Raw genomic sequence first — 12,562 nt, 5'->3', positions numbered from 1 at the left:
TTCATACACAGAAATCTTGTTTCTAAAACCCTTTAAACAAATTGCATCGTTTGAATAATCGTTTGGCTCTGATACCAGTTTAATATAACGATTCCTTATTAATTTGTTTTAATTATTGTAACGTTATTACTATTTTGATATACAAAATTTTGGAATTTGATATTTATAAGAATTTGAGCGTTGTACACAGAATATGATTAAAACTTACTTTTATTTATCTTGAGTTGTGATACAATCTTTGATTACAAACTTAAAACTTAGAAAACCAGGAAATTTCAGAGAGAAGGGAGAGCTTTTAGAGAGTGAAGGTTTTTTGAGAGTGAAATTTGCTCGTGCCCTCTTCCTTGAACATAATTAAGTATTTATAGGCAAAGAGTGCTTGAATAAAGTCTTGCAACGTGTCGTCTTCTAGTGGTGCCGACACTTGATTTAATACGTGTTGAGTCTTGAGTGGTGCCGACAATTGCTGTCAAAAACTGTTGTTGTTTTGTGCAGAAGTCTTCGTGTGGGTCCCATGTGGGTCCCGCCATTGTCGGTTGGATTCTTTCTCGAAATTCTTGCATAGCTTTTCCGCGAGTCTTGTTATACAGATATACTCTGTATATTATTTTGTAGATATTATTTTACAGAAGAAAATACATTATTTCTGTATTTTCTTCTCTGTATTTTATTACTACTATCTACAAAATAATATACAGAGTATATCTGTATAACAAGACTCGCGGAAAAGCTATGCAAGAATTTCGAGAAAGAATCCAACCGACAATGGCGGGACCCACATGGGACCCACACGAAGACTTCTGCACAAAACAACAACAGTTTTTGACAGCAATTGTCGGCACCACTCAAGACTCAACACGTATTAAATCAAGTGTCGGCACCACTAGAAGACGACACGTTGCAAGACTTTATTCAAGCACTCTTTGCCTATAAATACTTAATTATGTTCAAGGAAGAGGGCACGAGCAAATTTCACTCTCAAAAAACCTTCACTCTCTAAAAGCTCTCCCTTCTCTCTGAAATTTCCTGTGTTTTCTAAGTTTTAAGTTTGTAATCAAAGATTGTATCACAACTCAAGATAAATAAAAGTAAGTTTTAATCATATTCTGTGTACAACGCTCAAATTCTTATAAATATCAAATTCCAAAATTTTGTATATCAAAATAGTAATAACGTTACAATAATTAAAACAAATTAATAAGGAATCGTTATATTAAACTGGTATCAGAGCCAAACGATTATTCAAACGATGCAATTTGTTTAAAGGGTTTTAGAAACAAGATTTCTGTGTATGAATCTAATTTAAACTTGTCAAGATAAGATCCTCACCATCTAAAGAAACACTGTTACTGTAGGTGTTCCAGGCAGCAAGTCCAGAGAAGGCAGTAAGACCGTTGGTAAACCTCAGTTGTGTCCAATTAGAATCGGTTAGTATCTCTTCTGTAATGAGTTTAAATATAGATTAAATCATGGCGTCTTCGTTTAGAAAACTTTTTAAATCAAAAAATGCATCAACCTCTTCAAATTCAACAATTAACTCAAGAGAAATTATGTCAAAAATAACAACGTTTAATCAAGAAATATCAAGAGATCATTTACCGCATATTAATCCAGAACATATATATCAAATAGGAACTTTTGATTTTAAAACAGCTTATTCAATTAAAGAACATGAGCAAACTTTGTCTCTACAAAATGAATTTGAAGAAATTAAGTTATTATCTTCTCTAGCTTTGGAAAAATATAAGCAAAAAGGATTTAATTACATTCATTTTGGTCTAATCCAAATTGCTATAAAACCCTTATCAAGAACAGGTATAGACTCGCCAATATTAATGTTATTAAGAGATAAAACTCTCTTAAAATTTGAAGACTCTCTTTTAGGAGCAGTACAATCAAATTTATGCAATGGTGCTGTATATTTTAATTGTGCCCCTAACTTTCAAGTAAGCTTGCATGACCCAACCATACTCAATACTTTAACTTTAAATGTACATTTACCTGAAATAAAATTTCAAAATGAAAGACATGGATATCTTCTACTTTATCGAGTTTATTTTAAGCAATCAACTTCTGAGTTTAACCCAAGATGTCTATTACAAGATGATAAAGGAGAAACAACAATTCTAGCAGTCCATAGTAAAGATACACCAACAGCTACATACACACCAAAGCAATTAAAATGGGATGAAATAACTATTCCAGATCAATGGAAAATTGAAATTACTCAACCGCCTAGAAATTTTGAGCAAAAGAATATATCTAAAATAATTGAGCAGAAAGATGGAAAAATATTATTAAGGTTTGGATCTTATAGGGATCCACTTCCACCTAGAATAAGTTCGTATCATTCAAGAGCCTCTTTTTCTGAATATCGTACGGGTCAATCCAGTACAAATTCAGAAACGGAAAGTGTAAATCAAAACTCTAAACAAGATGAACCGATAAGATTTAAAGCACCAATAGCAGAACCAGATCAAGATGCATATCCAACATCACCTACTCCATCAGATTTTAGATCAATAAATGTTATAACTAAAAAATACGAAATTGATAAACAATATATAAGAGAAGACTTTTATTCAAAAGAAAATGAAGAAAAACGAAGTTGGTATTTTAAAACTTTCTCTAAACAACAAACCAATGAGTACAGAGAAAAATGGTATGATTGTATGATACTAAAAGAAATGAATATTCCATTTTTCGTATGGTTTGAAATTTATTCAATAGCTCATAATATCAATTATCCATTCAAGACGATTAATGCGAGTATATCATTAAGCCAAGTATGGGAACAAGTGGATGGAAATAAAATTAAAGCAATTCATCCACCTTTAAATGATTTAAAGATAAATACTTTAAACCGACAAATTCTAGCTACACCCTTTAAAACTGGAGCTAACAAAGATGATAAAGAACCAGTGTTAATGCAAGATATTAAATCTATATATCAACAGAACAATTATCAAAGTCAAATACTACATACAATTTCTAAACAGATAGACAGCATTGATAATAAAATAAATATTAATGAAAAAGGAAAAGTGGACCAACACACTCAACACCCTTTCTCATCAACGACCTACCCAATCTTTAAACCAACAACAAGACAAATCAAATTTCCTGAAAATGAAATTTTAAAATCAATTTCGACCAGATTAGACAGGTTAGATAAAGGAAAAGGAATAAACACTATAGATGAAGATAACAATGAATCTATCCAAACCTCCTCACAATCAGAAAACGATATACAAGAAATAAATCGAATAAAAAATAAATCAAGAAAACCATATTATCCTAGGCATACTCCACCTGATTTATTATTTGAAGAACATCACAAATATACTAGTAAAGAATACTCTGGAGAAAGTATATACGAATGGAATATAGATGGACGATCAGAATATGAAATGCTAAATTTATTTCAAGAAATGGTAATGGCTACAATGGCTTACAAAGGTAGAGGAAATAATGATCAACAATCATGCATTTTGTTAGTATCTGGATTTACTGGAGCATTAAGATATTGGTGGGATAACTCATTAGACGCAATTACACAAGAATCTATAATTAATCATGTTGAAATAAAACAACAAGAAGATGAAGAGGGATTTATGAATGATATAGAGGTGCAAAACGCAGTAGAAGTATTAATACATACTTTAACAATGCATTTTATTGGAAATCCTAAAGAAGAATTAGAAAGTAAAAAAATTATATTAACAAATTTAAGGTGTCCAACATTAGGAGATTTTAAATGGTACAAGGATGTTTTTATAACAAACATATTCCAAAGAAACGATTGTAATCAAGCATTTTGGAAAGAACGGTTTATCTCAGGATTACCATCTTTCTTTGCAGAAAGAGTAATTGGTAAATTAAAAGAGTATTCAGGAGGACAACCAATCCCTTGGAATACGATTACTTACGGACAATTATTCGCATTTATAAAGAAAGAAGGATTAGCTATATGTCAAGAACATAAAGATAAAAAACGAAATGATAAATTTAAGTTTAAAATAACTATGGGATCATTCTGTGATCAGTATGGCTATAATCAACTTAATCCTCCATCAAGAATTAAACGACTAAAGCATAGGCATAATAAAACTAATTATTTTCATAAAAATAATAAATTTAATAAAAAATCAACAAATCAATACTATACAAAGAATAATAAGCACAAATCAAATAATAAGCAGAAAATAGTATGTTGGAATTGTAAAAGACCTGGACATAAATCCACGGAATGTAAAATGAAAAAGAAGATAAATGAAATATTTCAAAATCAACCAGATATACAAGAAAAATTAACTAAACTATTAATATCAGAATCAGAAATATCAGAAGAATCAAGTTGTGATAACTCTATAGATGAGATAGGAAATATTAGTGATACTTCAATAGAATCACAAGAATTGTCTGATAATCTATGCAATTGTAAAATTATTAACGTTATAACAAAAGATATTGATAAACAATTTCTACTAGACATAATTGATAAAATTGACGATCCAAAAATTAAGAAAGAATATTTAACTAAACTAAAAGATATAATATATCAAGAAAACCAATTATCTTGCCCTCAACCCTTTAGTTTAAATAAAATATTTGACAAATATCCTACACAAAGTTTATTTAAGCAAGTAACTACGGGAGAACTACAAAATGAAGTTAAGCAATTAAAAACGCAAATTAAAGAATTACAATTAATAGTAAATCAACACGAATTAAAACAATTGCAAACGGATGCTAAATTATCATTAATAGAAGCAAAAAATACTCCAACATCTACAACTAGTTTAAATCAAGCATCTACAAGTAATACAAATCTAGAAAATGACGAAAATAAGCAAATCGAACCTACCGAAGACTATATTCAAATAATTAATAAAATCAATTATCAAAAATGGTATACAAATATTACCTTACATGTGGGACATGATTTCAAAATAAACATAATAGCATTAATGGATACAGGTGCTGATTACAACTGTATTCGCGAAGGAATTATACCAACTAAATATTATGAAAAAACAACTGAAAAATTAAGTGGAGCAAACGGAAGTAATTTAAAGGTACAATATAAACTATCATGTGCAAAAATATGTAACCAAGGATATTGCTTCAAAAATCAATTTATTCTAGTAAAAAACTTAACACAAGAAATAATATTAGGAACTCCATTTTTTACTCAAATATATCCATTCAAAGTAACAGAAATAGGAGTAACCACAAAAGTAGTAGGAACAAAATTATCATTTGAATTCTTATCTCCTATGAAAACCAAAGAAATACTAAGCTTACAACAAAATTCTATTCAAAAAACAATTAATTTAATAAAAGGGAAACAAAATCATATACAATATCTACAAAATGAAATAGCATACAAAAAAATAGAAGAACAACTTAAGATGCCTTACATAATAAGCAAGATAAAAGCTATTGAAAACGATATATTAAACCAAATCTGTTCAGAATTGCCAAACGCTTTCTGGGAAAGAAAACAACATACAGTTGAACTCCCATATATAAAAGAGTTTAACGAAAGAAATATACCAACTAAAGCAAGACCTATTCAAATGAATAAGGAGTTATTAGAACACTGTAAAAAGGAAATAAATGATTTATTAGACAAAAAATTAATCAGGTCATCCAAATCTCCCTGGAGCTGTTCGGCCTTTTATGTAAATAATCAAGCTGAAAAAGAACGTGGGATACCAAGATTAGTAATAAATTATAAACCATTAAATGATGTATTACAATGGATACGATATCCAATACCTAACAAAAGAGATTTATTAAAACGACTTTATAATGCAAAAATTTATTCAAAATTTGACATGAAAAGTGGCTTTTGGCAAATACAAATTGCCGAAAAAGATAAATATAAAACAGCATTTACCGTACCATTCGGACATTATGAATGGAATGTAATGCCTTTTGGTCTTAAAAACGCACCTTCTGAATTTCAACATATAATGAATGATATATTCAATAATTATTCAAAATTTACAATTGTCTACATAGATGACGTGTTAGTATACTCCACTACAATAGACCAACACATTAGTCACTTAAACACATTCCTCAGTATAGTAAAAAAACATGGATTAGTTATATCAGCCAAGAAAATTTCTTTATTCCAAACAAAAATAAGATTTTTAGGACATAATATATATCAAGGAACAATCACACCTATTTCAAGATCAATTGAATTCGCAGATAAATTTCCTGACGAGTTAAGAGAAAAAACCCAATTACAAAGATTTTTAGGATGTCTAAACTATGTTTCAGACTTCTTACCCAATCTTAGGAAAACAATTCAACCATTATTTCAACGGTTACAAAAGAATCCAAAACCATGGACTAATCAACATACCCTTTTAGTCAAACAAGTTAAGCAAAAGGTTAAAACTCTTCCATGCCTTTCCATACCAAATCCTGAAGCTGACATGATAGTTGAAACTGATGCTTCAGAAATAGGTTATGGAGGAATTCTTAAGCAAAAATTACCACAATCAAAACAAGAATCTATAGTTCGATTCCATTCAGGAGTCTGGTTAGGACCACAAAAGCATTATTCAACAGTAAAGAAAGAAGTTCTCTCAATTGTTAATTGTATCTCAAAATTCCAAGATGACTTAATCAACAAAAAGTTTTTACTAAGAGTAGATTGCAAATCAGCAAAAGAAATATTACAAAAAGATGTCAAAAACCTAGTATCAAAACAAATATTTGCTAGATGGCAAGCAATATTATCCGTTTTCGATTTCGATATTCAATATATTAAAGGAGAAAAAAATTCTTTACCCGACTTTCTAACAAGAGAATATTTGCAGGGAAAATCCACAGATAATCAACAACAACAAGATATTCAAAATGAGTGACCAGAAGATGAAAAAGCCGATGACAGCCTCAGATTATATCAAAAACCAACCACATCTCCAAGGAAGGACTTTAACTCCAAACCCTTACTCAGCATTAGCTGAATATCCTCCTCTATCTTATTCAAAAGCAGTCTCTGAAAAGTCATCAAAGATGGAAGCACAATCATCTACAGCAACCCCAAACACAACCTCAAACACTACTCCAAACACTAAACCAGTCTACTACACCAAACCTTATAAGCAACACCTTATGACGACCCCATACACTAAACCAGTAAACCTTACCCAACTCAAAACCTTCATCAATCGAGTCTTCTACGAGGACAGTCCCTGGCCAACAGATAACATAACCAAAAACCAATCCTTTTATGAGTATATTCTAGTAGACTCTAAGTCTATAGAAATCACCCATTACAAAGACAAGACGAACCCAAACCTCATCAACTATTCAACCTGCAAATTCCTACGAATTTGTTCTACCCAAGACCTTGGTTTTATACATCATCATACAACAAAACCTTTTTCTACCCCAGGCTATCATATCGACGGCTACACCTATACCGATTACAAAAATGCCTTTTTCCGAGCCTTTTTACTCAGACCCTATGACCACTCTTGGTTCTTCAGTTTTGATCAAAACTGCACAAAGACGATACCAGGATGGTTCAACGAATGGTGGTATTGGTACGGACCAGCAGATCCGATCTACCCCGACCAAGTACTCAAGACCTCCTACCCATTCTACAAGAAACACGTATTTGATCAACCAGTTGGGCCTCTAAACAAAATTTGGTTTCATATTGACATGGGCATCCCATGGATATGTTCATGGCATTTTACCCTTGCTATCGCTCTCCAAGACATGCCTTATTCTCTCCTCCGGGAATTCAGAGTCAAATGGTGGGAAAAATATAACCTTGACAGATGTTCCCTTGCAGGTATCCAAAAATATTTCCAAATTACAAATCAAGCCAAAACAGCAATCCAAACTATATCCAAATCTATACCTCTTCTCAACCCAACCCAAATATCCCAAACAAATCCAAGTCCACAAAAAAGACCAACATCAAGTCCAACAAGTTCAACAACCTCTTCCTCTTCCCAGAAATCATCAAGAAAGGAAAAAATGAAGAAACTTATCGCCGAAATGCTGACGCAATTTGAGGCGGAACATGATGATACAGACGATGACAACCAACAAGTTGACATTATGCAACCTGAAGATCCTTACGGCGGCCCGTTAGGCCAAGATCCGTATGATATAAAAAAAAAAAAAAAAAAAAAAAAAAGAAAACCTAAAAGTATGTCTATATTTACAATTTCGATTTTAAGTATATTCTAGTAGACTCTGTACATTATTTCTGTATTTTCTTCTCTGTATTTTTATTACTACTATCTACAAAATAATATACAGAGTATATCTGTATAACAAGACTCGCGGAAAAGCTATGCAAGAATTTCGAGAAAGAATCCAACCGACAATGGCGGGACCCACATGGGACCCACACGAAGACTTCTGCACAAAACAACAACAGTTTTTGACAGCAATTGTCGGCACCACTCAAGACTCAACACGTATTAAATCAAGTGTCGGCACCACTAGAAGACGACACGTTGCAAGACTTTATTCAAGCACTCTTTGCCTATAAATACTTAATTATGTTCAAGGAAGAGGGCACGAGCAAATTTCACTCTCAAAAAACCTTCACTCTCTAAAAGCTCTCCCTTCTCTCTGAAATTTCCTGGTTTTCTAAGTTTTAAGTTTGTAATCAAAGATTGTATCACAACTCAAGATAAATAAAAGTAAGTTTTAATCATATTCTGTGTACAACGCTCAAATTCTTATAAATATCAAATTCCAAAATTTTGTATATCAAAATAGTAATAACGTTACAATAATTAAAACAAATTAATAAGGAATCGTTATATTAAACTGGTATCAGAGCCAAACGATTATTCAAACGATGCAATTTGTTTAAAGGGTTTTAGAAACAAGATTTCTGTGTATGAATCTAATTTAAACTTGTCAAGATAAGATCCTCACCATCTAAAGAAACACTGTTACTGTAGGTGTTCCAGGCAGCAAGTCCAGAGAAGGCAGTAAGACCGTTGGTAAACCTCAGTTGTGTCCAATTAGAATCGGTTAGTATCTCTTCTGTAATGAGTTTAAATATAGATTAAATCATGGCGTCTTCGTTTAGAAAACTTTTTAAATCAAAAAATGCATCAACCTCTTCAAATTCAACAATTAACTCAAGAGAAATTATGTCAAAAATAACAACGTTTAATCAAGAAATATCAAGAGATCATTTACCGCATATTAATCCAGAACATATATATCAAATAGGAACTTTTGATTTTAAAACAGCTTATTCAATTAAAGAACATGAGCAAACTTTGTCTCTACAAAATGAATTTGAAGAAATTAAGTTATTATCTTCTCTAGCTTTGGAAAAATATAAGCAAAAAGGATTTAATTACATTCATTTTGGTCTAATCCAAATTGCTATAAAACCCTTATCAAGAACAGGTATAGACTCGCCAATATTAATGTTATTAAGACATAAAACTCTCTTAAAATTTGAAGACTCTCTTTTAGGAGCAGTACAATCAAATTTATGCAATGGTGCTGTATATTTTAATTGTGCCCCTAACTTTCAAGTAAGCTTGCATGACCCAACCATACTCAATACTTTAACTTTAAATGTACATTTACCTGAAATAAAATTTCAAAATGAAAGACATGGATATCTTCTACTTTATCGAGTTTATTTTAAGCAATCAACTTCTGAGTTTAACCCAAGATGTCTATTACAAGATGATAAAGGAGAAACAACAATTCTAGCAGTCCATAGTAAAGATACACCAACAGCTACATACACACCAAAGCAATTAAAATGGGATGAAATAACTATTCCAGATCAATGGAAAATTGAAATTACTCAACCGCCTAGAAATTTTGAGCAAAAGAATATATCTAAAATAATTGAGCAGAAAGATGGAAAAATATTATTAAGGTTTGGATCTTATAGGGATCCACTTCCACCTAGAATAAGTTCGTATCATTCAAGAGCCTCTTTTTCTGAATATCGTACGGGTCAATCCAGTACAAATTCAGAAACGGAAAGTGTAAATCAAAACTCTAAACAAGATGAACCGATAAGATTTAAAGCACCAATAGCAGAACCAGATCAAGATGCATATCCAACATCACCTACTCCATCAGATTTTAGATCAATAAATGTTATAACTAAAAAATACGAAATTGATAAACAATATATAAGAGAAGACTTTTATTCAAAAGAAAATGAAGAAAAACGAAGTTGGTATTTTAAAACTTTCTCTAAACAACAAACCAATGAGTACAGAGAAAAATGGTATGATTGTATGATACTAAAAGAAATGAATATTCCATTTTTCGTATGGTTTGAAATTTATTCAATAGCTCATAATATCAATTATCCATTCAAGACGATTAATGCGAGTATATCATTAAGCCAAGTATGGGAACAAGTGGATGGAAATAAAATTAAAGCAATTCATCCACCTTTAAATGATTTAAAGATAAATACTTTAAACCGACAAATTCTAGCTACACCCTTACCAGGATGAGTCACTTTGTAAGAAGCTTGATTTTGATACATAAAATGGAGGGGAAACACCAGGATGTTGAATAAATCTCATAGGAGTTGGGATGAAGAAGTTATCCCACTTTCAAATCAGGTGATTCCAGTTTCCCAATTTGGGAATAGGACAGCTTCTTCGTCGTTCCAATCAAACCAGGATGAGTCACTTTGTAAGAAGCTTGATTTTGATACATAAAATGGTGGGAAACACCAGGATGTTGAATAAATCTCATAGGAGTTGGGATGAAGAAGTTATCCCACTTTCTAATCAGGTGATTCCAGTTTCCCAGTTTGGGAATAGGACAGCTTCTTCGTCGTTCCAATCAAACCAGGCTGAATCACTTTGTAAGAAGCTTGATTTGGATACATAAAATGTTGGAGAATCACCGGGAAGTTGAATAAATCTCATAGGAGTTGGAATGAAGAAGTTATCCCACTTTCTAATCAGGTGATTCCAGTTTCCCAGTTTGGGAATAGGACAGCTTCTTCGTCAATCCAATCAAACCAGGATGAATCACTTTGTAAGAAGCTTGATTTGGATACATAAAGGGTTGGAGAAACGCTAGAAAGTTGAATAAATCTCATAGGAGTTGGGATAAAGAAGTTATCCCACTTTCAAATCAGGTGATTCCAGTTTCCCAGTTTGGGAATAGGACAGCTTCTTCGTCGTTCCAATCAAACCAGGATGAGTCACTTTGTAAGAAGCTTGATTTTTATACATAAAATGGTGGAGAAACACCAGGAAGTTGAATAAATCTCATAGGAGTTGGGATGAAGAAGTTATCCCACTTTTTAATCAGGTGATTCCAGTTTCCCAGTTTGGGAATAGGACAGCTTCTCCGTCGTTCCAATCAAACCAGGATGAATCACTTTGTAAGAAGCTTGATTTGGATACATAAAGTGTTGGAGAATCACCAGGAAGTTGAATAAATCTCATAGGAGTTGGGATGAAGAAGTTATCCCACTTTCTAATCAGGTGATTCCAGTTTCCCAGTTTGGGAATAGGACAGCTTCTTCGTCGTTCCAATCAAACCAGGATGAATCACTTTGTAAGAAGCTTGATTTGGATACATAACGTGTTGGAGAATCACCAGGAAGTTGAATAAATCTAATAGGAGTTGGAATAAAGAAGTTATCCCACTTTCTAATCAGGTGATTCCACTTTCTCAGTTTGGGAATAGAACAGCTTCTTCGTCGTTCCAATCAAACCAGGATGAATCACTTTGTAAGAAGCTTGATTTGGATACATAAAGTGTTGGAGAATCACCAGGAAGTTTAATAAATCTCATAGGAGTTGGGATGAAGAAGTTATCCCACTTTCAAATCAGGTGATTCCAGTTTCCCAGTTTGGGAATAGGACAGCTTCTTCGTCGTTCAAATCAAACCAGGATGAATCACTTTGTAAGAAGCTTGATTTGGATACATAAAGTGTTGGAGAATCACCAGGAAGTTGAATAAATCTCATAGGAGTTGGGATGAAGAAGTTATCCCACTTTCTAATCAGGTGATTCCAGTTTCCGAGTTTGGGAATAGGACAGGTTCTTTGTCGTTCCAATCAAACCAGGATGAATCACTTTGTAAGAAGCTTGATTTGGATACATAAAATGGTGGAGAAACACCAGGAAGTTGAATAAATCTCATAGGAGTTGGGATGAAGAAGTTATCCCACTTTCTAATCAGGTGATTCCAGTTTCCCAGTTTGGGAATAGGACAGCTTCTCCGTCGTTCCAATCAAACCAGGATGAATCACTTTGTAAGAAGCTTGATTTGGATACATAAAGTGTTGGAGAATCACCAGAAAGTTGAATAAATCTCAAAGGAGTTGGGATGAAGAAGTTATCCCACTTTCAAATCAGGTGATTCCAGTTTCCCAGTTTGGGAATAGGACAGCTTCTTCGTCGTTCCAATCAAACCAGGATGAGTCACTTTGTAAGAAGATTGATTTTGATACATAAAATGGTGGGGAAACACCAGGATGTTGAATAAATCTCATAGGAGTTGGGATGAAGAAGTTATCCCACTTTCTAATCAGGTGATTCCAGTTTC

The 12,562-nt window shown here is 32.5% G+C and overlaps 2 protein-coding genes across 4 annotated transcripts; both read left to right on the top strand.

Moving 5' to 3' along the window:
- Positions 1–642: 642 nt before the first annotated feature.
- On the top strand, positions 643–8,633 carry LOC117131412. 3 transcript variants are annotated; one of them, XM_033283564.1, is made up of 3 exons: positions 643–1,088; positions 1,356–1,427; positions 6,843–8,633. In XM_033283564.1, the coding sequence occupies exon 3, from the start codon at positions 6,883–6,885 to the stop codon at positions 8,230–8,232; it is 1,350 nt and encodes a 449-aa protein (XP_033139455.1). In that variant the 5' UTR covers positions 643–1,088; positions 1,356–1,427; positions 6,843–6,882; the 3' UTR covers positions 8,233–8,633. The 3 variants fall into 3 exon arrangements, with proteins under 3 accessions (XP_033139455.1, XP_033139454.1, XP_033139453.1); XM_033283563.1 differs by having other exon boundaries at positions 643–1,427; XM_033283562.1 differs by having other exon boundaries at positions 1,356–8,231.
- A 1-nt stretch (position 8,634) lies between these two features.
- LOC117131413 lies at positions 8,635–10,665 on the top strand. Its single transcript, XM_033283565.1, has 2 exons — positions 8,635–8,693; positions 8,961–10,665. Exon 2 carries the CDS (start codon positions 9,075–9,077, stop codon positions 10,500–10,502), a length of 1,428 nt encoding a protein of 475 aa, XP_033139456.1. The 5' UTR covers positions 8,635–8,693; positions 8,961–9,074; the 3' UTR covers positions 10,503–10,665.
- Positions 10,666–12,562: the final 1,897 nt, after the last annotated feature.

This window comes from Brassica rapa, unplaced genomic scaffold, assembly GCF_000309985.2.
Source record: "Brassica rapa cultivar Chiifu-401-42 unplaced genomic scaffold, CAAS_Brap_v3.01 Scaffold0903, whole genome shotgun sequence".
NCBI lineage: Eukaryota > Viridiplantae > Streptophyta > Magnoliopsida > Brassicales > Brassicaceae > Brassica > Brassica rapa.
The sequence above is the reverse complement of the archived record's forward strand: the minus strand, read 5'-3'. Positions and strand labels throughout refer to the sequence as shown.

Coding starts and splice junctions, on each gene's coding strand:
- LOC117131412 (XM_033283562.1), top strand. CDS start 1,470: ATGGCGTCTTCGTTTAGAAAACTTTTTAAATCAAAAAATGCATCAACC.
- LOC117131413 (XM_033283565.1), top strand. CDS start 9,075: ATGGCGTCTTCGTTTAGAAAACTTTTTAAATCAAAAAATGCATCAACC.